Raw genomic sequence first — 13,938 nt, 5'->3', positions numbered from 1 at the left:
TGGCAATAAGGTTTTTATTTCAACATTAAGGCAGTGTCTTATTTGTTTTCCATTTGTACACTGCTATCCACAAAGCTTGCTGGTGGGCATGTAGAATTTAACCGTGTGTGTTTTTTGTTTGTTTGTTTTGGTAAAACCAACCTAGAAGCAAGCCACATAAATATTTACATCTATTTAGTTTTATATACAATCCTTGTTATTATACAGTGGGTTATAATTATATAAAAAAAAAACAAAAAAACATTATGAACAAAATGGTGGAACAATGTTAGAATTTCCCCACAGCCCCGCCCTCCCCCCAGGGACCACATTTGATATTCATGTTATTATTTTTGACATGTCAACAAACTGCGGTTGGACAAAACTGTGGGACCAAAGGCAAAATGAATGCATGTTAAAATTCAATTTAGTAAACTTTTTAAAAATCAGTGGATTAGTCCGTCATCCGTTAAAGCAACAGCTAAATATGACTTGAATCTGAATCTGTTTTCGCTCACATTCTTCAACTTCATCAATGGATTCATGATAAAACCGTGGAGCGACAGACACTGTACAACGTGTGGCCAAATTAAACAAACTCCACGTGGGGGCGGGGGCACAAACAAAAAACGGCCCAAAGATGGCTGAAATGAGCATTGTGCAGGCGTGACGCGCGTCACCATCAAGAGGCGGGATGGAGGAGGGACAGGAGGTCGGCCCAAAACACGGACGTCGCTAAACTCCGAGAAAATACCACAAGGCCCAAACTTCACACGGGGCCATCCGACCTTGGACAGCAGCCTTTTGTTGTTGTTGTTGTCGTCGTCGCTGCTTCGCAGCGCTTTCTCCCCCCCCTCACCTCCCTCGAACCCGCCCACAATCGAGCGCAGTGGAGTCGAGCGTCGCAGCGGTCGCCATGGAGAAAACGTCACGCGAGGACCGATTGCTTCGCTTTGCGGTTGAAAAAGCTCGCTGCGCTGCAAAAACTCAAAAAGCTTACCGAGAAGATTCGTCTTATTTCCGGTCAAAACAAATTCAAATGAGACTCGCCACTTTAGGTCAACGGCAATTTTTCGTCTTGCTGTCCTTTCAATACACAGTGCGCTCCTCACATCATTTGTCCGCTCGGTACGCAGGCAGGCTGGACTTTGACACCTGCGCGCTCAACATAACTCTGCTCGCTTGCTTGCTGGAAGTCAAAATGAGCTTGAAACAAGTGAAAATGGTCTCAAAACAATTTGCTTTTTTTTTTTTTTTTTTTATTGGAAGTGTAATCAGATTAGTTTTAAGACTTTTTTTTAAGACAACTCTTCTTGGTAAGATTTTGAGTTTTGGCAATGCATGACATTTCATTTGCTTCTATGTTGACAATTCCCAGCATGCACAGAAGAAACCCTGGCAAAGGTGGGGCCCGAAAGAAAAAAACATGACGCGTTACTTGGTAACTTCAGCACTGTGCGTGGAAAATAAATGGCACTTAACATGAAGAATATATTCCAATGTACAAAAGTTGCGCAGTAGCGAAGCTAAGGGTCTTCCCTCTATGCAGTACAAGGTCAAAGGTCAGACTGTCACGAAAGCTCCAAAGCGGGAACCCGGCAGGCCGGGAGAGGACCGAGGTCCACCTCGTCGATGCCGACGACCGGCTCGACCGGCGCGATTGGCGCTCGGGTCGTTTGAAATCACGCCGCGCGGAGATCGCGTCCGCCGCGCTGCTTTCGGCGCGACGCCGTTGCCGACGGGCCAACTACTAAGTGCTTAATATCCTAAAAGCGGTGAATATAAAAACAGCGAGCGCGTCACTTGTCTGAGCGCCGTCGTGTGGCGAAAGGTCCGACGGGACAGCTGACCTCGGCGGGCGGCGGCCGTTCCTCGGGACCCTCGCCGACGGACGACATCAGCGAGCGACGGGACGTTTACCCTGTAAACCAATGATATGAGCCCCCCGACCCCAAAAGCATTCGTCTTTGCAGATCGAGGACCGGCACGCGTACACTATAACCGAAGAACATTCAACACCAAAAAGGGACTTGTTGTCCGCCATCGCTTTCCAATCACGAGACTCAGTGAGTTGAGAAAAGAAAAAGAACCAAGGACAAAAACAAACAATCAAATCAAAGAACAACAACAAAGTTTAGTCCCATCACTTGCATGCGCCTGGAGCAAGGCAGACACTCAAGAAATGTCCGAGGGGCCTCTCGCCGGTCGGGCTGCCGACTTGACGAGAATCCCACCCGGCAAGCAAACGCGGAAGCGCTTGAGCGCGGTGAACGTGCACGGCCGGCGAGGAGATGTGAAAAAGAAGGGACGAGTTGTTCACAGAATCCTGGAGTGAGCGCGCGTTCGGCCCACGCGCGTCCGTGCCGCTCACTCGCTGTCGGACAGCGACTCGTACTGAGACATGAGCAGCGGCTTGGGCTCCTCCTCCCAGGCGCGGCCCTGCCCCTGAGCGGCCACGTGGCCCGCCGGCTGCCCGGACGAAGGCGAGGGAACCGAAACCGTCCCGCCGGGGAAACGCATAATCAACGGGTTGCACGGGAAGGGGGTCGGCGTCGAACCTGCGGGAAGCAAAGCCACATTGATCAGTTGCTGGCGGGCTCGTTGTAACTCCACGTGCAATCCAAAGTCACTTTTGAAACTTATCCTCCGTTATTCACCGTTTGGTGCTCAGGCGCAAGCAATTAAGAGGACTTTGGCACTATATCTTGAGGCATCTCGGTGCTGAGGAACTCCATGCGTCGGAGTGAGTTGAAGACTTTCATTGAGATAAAAGTAGTGCTTTGCCGCCATCTCGTGGCATCTCTAGGTAATTGGCGATATGCGGAACGTCACGTGACCGGACCCGGAAAACGGGCTCGCTGACTTTCTGCGTCTGCTACGCTGACAAGCATAACTTGGATCCATGACATCATCGTTTGAAGCTCAACTTGCGCAAATGAAGTTTTCTTTATGGCTGGTGTGTTCGGGCAAAAACACGAACAAAGCCCAAACGTCGGATATCATCATCTGTGGTGAAATGGGGTACTTTGTCTGCCATTTGCGGAAGGAGGTTGCGCGTACCCCGGATTTGGGGAGGAGTCAACAACTCGCGGACTATTCATGGCGGGGCTCTTCCGTTTCGCACACAACAACACGACAGAAACACGACAGTCGCTGGTGTAAAAGGAGAATACCTGTGGACGAGGGCCGGTCTTCCCACACTCGGTTGGTCAGCGGCGTTCTTCTGTTACAGTCTCCTTCCGAATGGACCGAGGACACGGAGGACGGCCTCTCGCCCCCCGACAGGCCGGGTCCCGGGGACTTGGCCTTGCGCCCGTTGGAGCGCCCGCCGCCCTTTGAGGGCTTCCCCCCACCTACAAAGAGAGAAGATGTCACTCGAACCCGTGACGGAATTTCAAGCCAGACGAGACGCCGCCGAGCTTCAGGGCAATACCCCCCACCGGGTTTGATTCAAGCCAGCCATATATCACCCAAGTCGTTTTGGGACTGGTATTGTTTGGCAAATATGTTCACTGAGCGTTTGCGCATGTTTGGAGAAACTCCTGACCTTGCAAGAAAGTGTCCTCTGCGCGGCCGTCCGTTCCGCTCAAGGCAACGGGCAGACCCGAGGCGAGCGGGTTGGCGCAAGCGGCTGGCGAGCGTTCCTCGGGCTGATCGTCGTATTTTCCCATTAAGGCCTTTCTTATGATGGCCTCCAGACCGATGGAGCTGCCGGGCGTCTCTGGGGCCGGGTGGCTGCGAACGCCCACCGATCCTGTTGAAGACAGCGTTCATCCTGCCATTTTGATCCGCTCAACAACTATCGGGTCAAACTGTCGACGGGGGACGAGAGAGGAAAGCGACCTTCCCTCTCATCAACAATTTCATCTCGCTCTGTTGCGAAACCTTACGACCCTCACCGTAGCTTACGAGCGTGCATGCTGCTCCGCAGCTTTTTCAAGGTTACCCAATTTGCTGAAGTGGGCCGTGATAGGTGGAGAGGCTGAGGGGGGATCTCAAGTTTCTTCCTAGCTTTAACCTCCCCCACGTACGTGGACGGCGACACGGCAAAAAGAGAAACGAGATGCCCCCCGAAGCCTCTTTAGCCTCTTCCAGATTTATGCTCCGTCAAACATTTTCTATTCATATTGATCATAGGTCCATTGTGATACATATCGACATTGATTTATCGCCCGGCCCTATTTACATTCAAACTAGAAACGTAGAAATATTGACCGAGATCTGAGAAAGCTGTAAAAACAAAGAGGACCGCGAGCATCCGTGCTCAGTTTTTGGTTGACAAAAGTGTGGGAAAAAAGGTTACCTGCTGTTGTAGATGCTGGCATATTGAAGATTTCTGTTCCGGGCTGACCCGCATCTGAAAGGTTTTCGTTTGGTTTAAGTACGTGCGCTTACAAACCGTTATCGTCAGGGTGCGAACACTCGCGCCGCACTCACTAAAATCGTCGTTTCCCACCACGGTCATCTTCTTGATCATCTCCTGCTTCTTTGATTTCACAATAGCCGAGGTGTTCTCAGTCAGCTTGCTGAAGAAAGCGGGGGGCTGCGAGGTGTTGGGCGGGGAACGGGAGCCCATTCTGTGGGAGGCAAAAGTACACACACCCGTTCTTGGGGAGCTGAACACACACACATACACACACACACACACGCGGCTTGAGATGGAGGACGGCTCTCGTGAGTCTACACACGAGGTCTGGGTCTTATCAGACACACAGCAGCAATGTAAATCGAAATACTGTACTTTCTCATGTATAAAGTGCATTTTCCCCACCACCCAAAAATGTAAAGTTGATAGGGTGAATTATAGATGCATAGATATAATGAAAATGGAGAAGAGGGGAAAAAAACCCCCACCGTCGTGCTCAAAAATATTTTGTTTGGAGCTTCAAAAGACTCCGTGAATCAACGGTGCGGATTCTACATGGGTAGAAGGCTTTTCCGCATGTTTGCGTTGGATTTTGGGGCTGCGCATTATATGTGAGAAATTAGGGGACACCTAAGACTGCGAATCCATCTTTCCTCCCGGTATTTCCATGGCAACAAAGTCTTACACTTGCTCTCCTTGCTCATTGGGATAGGAGCCTCCTCCCTGGATTTCAGGCTCAGAGTTGGCCCCAGCAGGAGAAACCGGTTCGATGCAGTCATTGGAAACACTGATCGGAGAACACTTGGACTGAGGAGGAGACCTGCGGAGCGCACACCGAGATAAGTGACCTTTTCGAGACAAGTCGTCCTCACGTAGCCTCGCGTGTCTGTGAAAGGGGAGAACTTGCGGCCTATTAATACATTTATTAGCTGTCAGAAATAACACGCTAACGAGTTCGTTGCCGGCGATCGTGCTCTGCAACGACGCTTACCGGTCTCTGTTACGATCGCCCCCGAGGCCCTCGGGATAGCGGGCCACTTGGGGAGCCTCCTGGCTCACTGGCTGTGAGGCACTGGGAGGGCGGGTCAAGTCCAGGATGGGCGAGCCGTGGTAACCTTGTTGATGCTGCTGCTGACTCTGCCTCGTGTAATCCTTCGTTATCACCTCCTGTTGCCGTGGAAAGGTTTTGTCGCCACGCGCTACAGTCAACAACACGAGCAGCGCGACTCCTATTTATTAGGGACGTGTTATGCTGTGGACTTACGCTGATGTGCTGAGCCAGGGTGACGACCCTTTGGCTGCCTTTCACACAAGGAGAAGGCGGCTTCTGGCCTGGCGAAAGCCTCTCCTCGGACGGAGGACGGTACAGAACATGTGACTCCATCTTCTGTTGAGCTGGAAGTCAAAAAACAAAACCAAACAAAACTAATCACGGCTACACGCTCATAACATGTGATCTGTATGTCCAATCAAAGGTAAGAGATGTGCGAATAAAACATGCAGGATGCAAAAAAATCTTTGGTGGATGTGAAATTAAAAATGCGGTAAGACCATTGATCAGGGAAGCAGAGACAAGTTATTGTCCTTATTTTGAAACAATAATAATACAGTGTTAAGATACTAACACATCTAGTTAAGCAAGTTTTATTTGTAATAAAGGACATTTTCTTACTTTTGACAATAACTGCGATTTTGAAAGGAATTGCTGGCATCAAAATGATACACATGAAACATTCATTTCATTCAATCGAGAATGGTAAGCAAGCGTGCGCCCCGCAACCGGACGGTCGCCGGTTTGTATCCCACCCGAGCGCCTGTCGTCGCTGTGTCCCCGGCAAGACGCTCAACCCGCATTGAATGCGCTCGGATCCGCTACGCAAGTAGATTACCACCACCAGGTGTGACTGTAGAGTGAATGAATAATGCGGATTTATTTGTAAAGCGTCTTTCAGTGTCTAGAAAAGCGCTATGCAAGTGTAATATATTATTAGGATTTGTTTTCTTATCACGAAGAAAGTATCTATTACTGCAAAGGTTGCCATAAAATGCACCTTCCCAACAGCATGAATGTAAGGAGACGAAGACGTTGTGAAGTCGGTCGCGGGCGTAGTTGATCTGATCGCACGGGACAAAGTGACAGTTGTTTTGCTAGTAATGAAAAACGAGAATGTATCGTGAGAACAGCTTAAAAGCGCCTGCGCCTTTCTCCTTCCTCCCTCTCGTCTAGACTTCCCAACTTGTTGGGGAACGCCAATTCACAGCAACAGAAACACCAATGTTATGGACGTCCACGTTGAAGATGCATTTTTCCTCAAAGTAGCCATCGGCCTACGCACTTGCTGGCAATACAGATGTCGGCACACTGCTTGTAACAGGACTGTAATTTCCGATTCGACGAGAAATGCCATTTATGCGACCCGCCTGAGGATAAGCGGCACAGAAAATGGATGGACGGATGCCATTTATGACGCTGTGTGTGTGTGTGTACACCACACAAGAAAGTATGTGTATCTAGCTACATGGGGAAACCTTCGTTAACGCGAAAACCTGGAGCAGAACAGCTGCATGAGGTTATTGTTCAAGGGAAAGGTCATTGGAACCTCAGGTGCACAATCTGAATGTAAAAAAAAGAATCTTAGTGTAGCAGTGCAGTAAAAGTTAAGAAGTGACGCAACAGACAATTGCACGCTGAAATTGGCAGAACATTTTCAAGAACATGGATTGACCGAGCATTTGGAAGCGAGTGAGTGTGTGTGTAGGAGGGTAGCTCGGCATAAATTATGCTGCCAAAACAGAGCGCATGCAAAGATTGAGGGCAGGAACCTGTGGTACCCCAGCTCCATCTGAAAGGCTTCAAGTCGCCCGAGTGGCGCACTTTGCGGAACGACAGGAGTGTGTTTGGTGGCTGGCACAGCTTCCAGCACATGCCCCCACCCCACGGTTTAATTTCAGTCATGCCCACTACCTAAACTATGATGCTTAAAGTGAGCAGCCAAAAGAGAGGGAAGAGGGGTGCCCACGCGTGAAAATAAAAATGAAGTGATTTTCTGACTTGATGTCTGATTAGCAATCACAATTTGAAGCGGACACCTCAAAGGACACCGAGGATATTGTTCTTCGTCACTGAATAAAAAAATGCCTCAACTTCACATTGCATAGTTGTCAATCAGACTCTTCATTTCATCTTGGCCAGTTAGATGGAATATGGGTACGCTGGACTTTTTCTTTTTCTTTTTCTTTTCCCCAGAGGGCACCCTTGGTGGTCTTTAAGTTAGTAAACACATTATCCAAGTGCAATTATAGTACAAGAATTAAGGGGGGGGGAAAAGGCTGATTTGATAATGCCAACCACCACAGCGTGCAAGAAGCCACAGACTGACGGGGGCGTGTCTGGGCGATAACGGGACCCTTCTTACCATCAGTGGCGCCGCTGGCAACAAGCGAGCCCGTCTCTGGCATCCCCGTTTCACAAGAAATTTGACGCATAATAATCGCGTTTATGAAGTTGGCCGCAGTCATGGTGGTCTTACCGAGTGCTCTGAGCTCTTGTTCCTGAATGGACATCACTTTATTTTGAGTATTTTCCCTACTAGGTGTACCACTGTCCCCGCGGCCGGGAGGGTTTTCCAACTGCAGGTGCGGTGGTCGTCCTGAAATCGAGGAATAAGGACTTGGGTATATTCCTCCCTGGCTGGGGCTTGTAAGCTTGGGGTCCGACTTGCTCGAGGGCCCGTGCTGGTCTTGGACTTGCTTGGGTAGTCCCCTGTTTTTGCCTCCTTCACGACTCTGCTCTTTGGCTCCGCTCGAGTCCAGGGCAGAGGCGTAGGCCTCGGGGGGCAAACCGGTCCTTTGAAGATGACCGTGGTAACCCTGGTAACGGGAGGGTCCTGAAGGTATGGATCTGACAGGAAATAAAAAAACAAAGCAGTCATCCTAGCTGTGAGTACTGGTGTGCATTTTGTTCACTAGTGATGCTAAAATTCTCGTCCAAAACTGAAAACGAGGGAGAACAATGGCAAAAACTAGAACACCGAAAGAAATGACTCCGCCAGTTATTAGTAACATTTTATGGCTATGAATGCAGAGCTGCCAACCTATAGAAATTCACTTTCAGAACAATTGGTCTGCATTTACAGATTTTTTAAATGATGTCAAGAACATTACCGTAGTAATATGATGTAATGGGACAACAATCATTCTGCATACTGTTCAACTGCACCACATAATCATTAGTCTATAATTGTTAATAAATTATGGCTTCAATAGTTACTAAGTTAATGTATGAATTGCGTCAACCTTGTAATGGCGGAAACCAAATGTCTTCACTATTGCATGCCATTTTTATATATTTCCTCGATCCACGATTGCAATACAAATTTCCCCATTGTGGGACTAATAAAGGTTATCTTACGTTACAAGTGTTTATTCTATGATGTACTTTGAACTTATAGGCCCCTTTTCTCAGGTAGCGTACTAATGAATTCCCGCCTCTGAGGCTGTCCGGCCTTATAGCGTTACACCACTCTCCCTCCAGACACTTTGCTCTTCAACGCTGGTGAGCGTCCGCTGTAACGCGGTAACGGCCGGACCGATGTGACAAGTGTACTGTATGACCCAATCACTATTTTGGGGTTTTGTGACTCCATGTCATGATAGCTTAGCAATTAGCGTGGTCAGAAGTGTAGCTTATTTGCTGCCATGGTGGCGATGATTCGTGACTTATGCTACATTGAAAATGGACGCCAATGGCTCGGCATCGTATTTGGCCGCGTTAGCTGTAGTTCGTAGGTAGCCGGGGCGACACATAACAGCGTGCAACAAACATTCCCCTTAGTATTTGAACAGCGGAAAGCAGCGAGGTTGGGTGACCGTTCACAATATCGATACATCATTTTTTTTTTTTTTTTTTTTTTTTTACAATACATGAGTACATGAGTGCGGGCTGGTTACGGTTTTGGTTTGTCATAACAACATCCTGTTTCGGCCGTTTTCTTTCAGTGACAAAAGTCTTTCGGCCAAGAACCGAAAATGCACCTTTGGGCCATTTTCAGCCGATAGATTTCGGTGGCTGAAAATTCGGTGCGTCACTATAGTTCCCTCTTAAAAACATTTCCATGTTTGAAATTCTAAACAGCACCTCACCGTAACACAGAGGGGCTGGGGTGTTCGGAAGAAAGATTCTTGCTTCCAGTATTGTGCAGGACACTTGGTCTTTGCTGCACATTGTCTTGGGTGCGAGGGGACACTGGTGAATGCTGGTGGCTGTATGGCTGCGAAGAAGATCTCACACTGCTACTGCTTGCTAAGCTGTGCTCTGTACCTGAGGCACAAACAGGTAGACATCAAGTATATTCACAAATGTATTCTCCCCCCCCCCCCCTTTTATTTCGATTTAGATCTAGAATCCAATCTGTTCCACACCTGGTCGCCAAATGGGGGCATGCTCCACGTTTGCTCCACCCTTTTCTCTGTCCCGCTCTCTCTCTCTGTCACGATCCCTGTCGCGTTCTCTCTCCCGATCCCGCTCTCTGTCACGATCGCGTTCTCTTTCACGCTCGCGTTCTGAAGAACAGGAAGCGCCTTGCATCTTGTTCATGTGCGAGGAGCCAACTTCGCAGAAAAGAGAGAAACAGTCATTCAATGAACATTGGCGACTGGTGCCAGTTAATGGTTTGACTCATCATACCGGGTGAGATTGGGGGAGTGGTGTAAGGCCTGCCAGGGAAGGTGGCACTCCCCCCTGGGATGTAGGTGATACGGTCCATTGGGGAGCTGGCTGTCCCTGCAGAGGGAGGGACCAGGACAGGTAAGTGCGGCACCTGAGATAGATCAATGATTCCTATAATAGAGGGAGAAAGAAGAGAAAAGCGATGGTAAATAACCACGTGGTTTGAAGAAGGACGTTCAAACTCATTTTCATCTATGGTTGCCCTCAGGAGGCAACTCAGTTACAGATAGATGATATAATCAATGCGTGGTCATGTATCAGAATAAAAATGTCAATTTGGTGTACAAATTGCTGGCGTGCCCGGAAACACAAAAAAAAAAGTGGTCTCACCACGAGGGGCTGCAGAGTAAGGCATAGGAAGGGGCTGATCTCGTGGAGTAAGGCCCCTTAGCATGTCTGAGCGCTGAGCAGCCATGGCAGCCGCTGCAGGCCACTGGTGCATTTGCTGGGAAGTTATGTAGTCGTTGAGCAGCGTCTGCCGGTTCTCCAGGGCCGCCGTGTCTGGAAAGCCCCGGATGAGGTAGGGATAGGGATGAGGGTACGCCGGGTTGGGGGCCAGATGGCGAGGCAAGTAGTAGGCTGGATTGAGCAGAAAGAAAGAGCTCTTCATCACGGACAAAGAATCATCAAATGGAACATTTTGCATTTTGTCACAAATTCTGGAGAAACAGAAGTTACATGATCCATTTAGTCTGCCGCAGGCCTGTATTTGGCATACACACAATAAGGCCATTGAAGCTTTACAACGAGAAGATCTGGTGACGTCCCATATGCCTCCAAACCTCCTGAACCGATTGAATCTTGATAGGTGTGGTGTGCAGTGCGGCTGGCGCCACATTACCTGGGTCAATGGGGATGCCGCGAGGCAGAGCCGCAGGATCGAAGGCCAAAGGAATTTGTCTGTAAACGTCGGCTCCGAGGCCCTGCAACAGACGCTCGTAGGTCTGCTGGTCAGGAACCCCCGGGAGAGGCGATTTGGTAGCACTCATCTCCCTCGGGGTCGGTGTGGCTTTTCGCTCCTGAGGTTCTTTCTTACTGGAGCCTGGAGAGAGCAAAACAGATAAACAAGATTTACAAATGGTTGTGATCTGCTAACACGCCTGAAACTGGGACACAATAATTGTATCGCAATTCCCCACAGGTTGTAAGGAAAATACTCCTGGCCACTGTGCAATAACGTGTACATTTTTCACATTTACAGTGGAACCTCGATTTACCGGACGCCAGGTCAAGGGATAGCGGAAGTAACGGACCGTCTGGACACTGTGTGTCCAAAAAAACCGGCACTGACAAAGCCTGTTAGTTCTACAATTGGCCACTGTTGTTTACTGGCGCTGTGGCACAATATGGGCAGAGACTGGGACACACCTATTTCCGGGTCATAGACATGCAATGTACTAGACCAGATCCAATCAACAGACGTGCTTCCGGTGCTTTTGTGGTGGCCATGTTGAATGTGGCAACATTTCCAAGCATTGCATTGACGTGGCTGCCATGATGGCAGGAGTTCTATCTATTGTCGCATAGAGCTTTGCGTGGCGAGAGAGCAGCATGGTGGCAGTGTTAACTATAAGAGGAATGCGACACACAAGTCTCTGGAGTCCGGAACATGCTATTTTTAGTACAGTAACGTTTTTTTATTTACTTTTTTTTTTAAAGTCAATCCGTTCATCAATGGCAACAGATTTGGAACTAGGAAGCACACTAATTCCTCATGAAAGCGACCCGCCTTGACTCGTCAAAAATGTCACCATCAAGCACTGCGGTGTGGTGATTTTGGAGAAATTTGACACTTTTCAAACATTTATTTCACATAACTTTGTACTGCACTGGGCGTTTTAGGCCACAATAAAGTACGAAACAAATTTTGTACTGTACAGTAATATAGAAAAAAAGTGCTTCAATATAACGGACAATCGGCTATAACGGACGACCCTCCTTGCCCCTATTAGCCATTAAATCGTGGTTCCACTGTAGAACCAATATCATTCAACATGCAATATTGTGCATACACAAAATGCATATTAACAACTTCTTCGCACGCTAAATGCAGACCAGCTGTATTGAATTCAACATTCATTATTTATTCCCTGGCACGATAATATTTTTCCGTTTGCAGTCATTGAATGGCTGCTACTATTTGAGGGTTCCCCTCAAATGCTGTTTTTCTATATTTGTCCTCTTTTTTACTTGTTGGTTGCTATTTATACAGCCATCCATCTATCTATCTAAAATATTGACGATGAAGTCAACATTCATGGATTCAGGGACAAAACGAATCCACAACTTTTGGGAAATCGGTATGAAGTCTTAAAATACTCCTGCCGAAGGGGTGGCAAAAGCATGAATGTCCTCACCATCATGTTGCCGCTGACTTGCCTCCCTGGAAAGCGGCGAGCCGCGGTGTGACGGCCCAGGGTAAGCGTTTCTCAAGGTTCCTTTGTCCTCGTAGCTGACGGGGCTGTGATGCGATTTGCTTCCCTGCTCTGAAGCCAGCGTCAGGGGAGAAGAGCGAGCTATCGGGCTGGCGGTGCTGACCACCGCACTCAGGCGTCCTTTGGGTGCCTCGTCATAGCGTGCCCTGTCTGCCCGCATCTCCAGGTGAGGCGGTGCGTTATGGTAGGAACGCGGCGAGCTGGCTATGATGGAGCGGACGTCGTGTCGTTTACCTGAGCCGCCAGCTTCCTGCTTCATGGGAGTTCCCTGAAGGAGAGTATTAACACGAACATTCGATCAGCCATTTGAGGGAAGCGGAATAATGTTGACACGGCACTTGGAAGCATTTGGCTGATACGTGTACCGGCGTTATAATGCCCTCCTTGGCTGTCTGCCTGAGCTCCTCCCTGGGAATGAGGTGGATGGAGCGCCCACCCTCCTTCACTGTGGGCACCATGGCCTCCCTGCCCTTTATCGGGTCTGACAGTGAACTGGCCCCATGTGGCGGAGAGTTCTCTCGTTTCATTTGCTTGGCCTCCCTTCTCAGGTAGCTATCCTGAGGGTCCAGATGACGTGGTATACCTGACACCATGAAAATATGACCTGATTTAAAATATGTAGATTGCGCAAACCATCATTTTATTGTTCATTTTCAGCCTTGACACAACCTTTCTATATTTCTCTTCTTGAGAACACAGGGCAAATACAGACGAACGATTGGTGTACGATAGTTATTTTACCTTGTGAGATGGAACCCCGTATGTGATGCGCATCTTTATAAGGTGTGTGGTGCGGGCTGTCCCTGTCATGAGGCATGGCTCGGCCAATTAGACCTGAGGTTGGAAAAGCGGCAAAATGATTTCACTGTAATACTGAAGGTGGAACCTGAAAAACCCGACGTCAAACAAGAGCGGATCTAGCCGCTCCTACCTTCACAGTTGGAAGCAGACAGGGAATCCCTCATCGGCAGACCACGGGAGATGCCTCCCTCCATCACGTCATAAGGACGCTTTAGCCCAAGAATTTCACCAGCTTGTCCTGGCCCTCTACCCTCATCTTTAGAGGTTTGAGAAACTGGACCTGCACATTTGAAGGAGATGAGATGGAATTAGTCACAATTGACATACATTTTTGCTGAGTCAGAGACCTTTTCTACGCAGACAAAAGGTCTTTTTCTCACCTCGCAGGGGAGGCATAATTATTGCACCGGTGTGGCTGAGGCTGCCCACAGTAAAAGGCCACTCCAAAATGTGCAGTACGGTGCCACTACCGATGTCGCAAGTTTTGAGGGAGTGTCCCACAGCTATTGCTGTGGATGGGCGCGTACGACAGCGTGTTCCAGTTCGGGCCAATATCCAGAAACTTCGCACGGTTGTTGAAAAATAGTCCAACATTTCACAGGCCAAAATCAACAACTCGTTCAACTGAA

The 13,938-nt window shown here is 48.7% G+C and overlaps 1 protein-coding gene across 6 annotated transcripts in view; it reads right to left on the bottom strand.

Moving 5' to 3' along the window:
* Positions 1-13,938, bottom strand: part of ncor2 (nuclear receptor corepressor 2) — a 78,603-nt gene continuing 64,665 nt past the window's right edge. For 3 of the 6 annotated variants that reach the window (XM_061768806.1, XM_061768808.1, XM_061768811.1), the window contains 18 exons: positions 13,440-13,589; positions 13,250-13,342; positions 12,874-13,091; positions 12,431-12,776; positions 10,915-11,115; positions 10,404-10,652; positions 10,032-10,184; positions 9,767-9,955; positions 9,488-9,665; positions 7,762-8,246; positions 5,610-5,740; positions 5,337-5,512; positions 5,031-5,165; positions 4,417-4,595; positions 4,283-4,336; positions 3,527-3,733; positions 3,153-3,332; positions 1-2,537 (listed from right to left, as the gene is read on the bottom strand). In XM_061768806.1, the coding sequence (XP_061624790.1) occupies positions 2,347-2,537; positions 3,153-3,332; positions 3,527-3,733; positions 4,283-4,336; positions 4,417-4,595; positions 5,031-5,165; positions 5,337-5,512; positions 5,610-5,740; positions 7,762-8,246; positions 9,488-9,665; positions 9,767-9,955; positions 10,032-10,184; positions 10,404-10,652; positions 10,915-11,115; positions 12,431-12,776; positions 12,874-13,091; positions 13,250-13,342; positions 13,440-13,589 (3,515 nt within the window). In that variant the 3' untranslated portion in view covers positions 1-2,346. The remainder of the gene's footprint in view (positions 2,538-3,152; positions 3,333-3,526; positions 3,734-4,282; positions 4,337-4,416; positions 4,596-5,030; positions 5,166-5,336; positions 5,513-5,609; positions 5,741-7,761; positions 8,247-9,487; positions 9,666-9,766; positions 9,956-10,031; positions 10,185-10,403; positions 10,653-10,914; positions 11,116-12,430; positions 12,777-12,873; positions 13,092-13,249; positions 13,343-13,439; positions 13,590-13,938) is intronic. The other 3 variants (XM_061768807.1, XM_061768809.1, XM_061768810.1) reach the window with 3 other exon arrangements.

This window comes from Phyllopteryx taeniolatus, chromosome 3, assembly GCF_024500385.1.
Source record: "Phyllopteryx taeniolatus isolate TA_2022b chromosome 3, UOR_Ptae_1.2, whole genome shotgun sequence".
Classification (NCBI taxonomy): domain Eukaryota; kingdom Metazoa; phylum Chordata; class Actinopteri; order Syngnathiformes; family Syngnathidae; genus Phyllopteryx; species Phyllopteryx taeniolatus.
The sequence above is the reverse complement of the archived record's forward strand: the minus strand, read 5'-3'. Positions and strand labels throughout refer to the sequence as shown.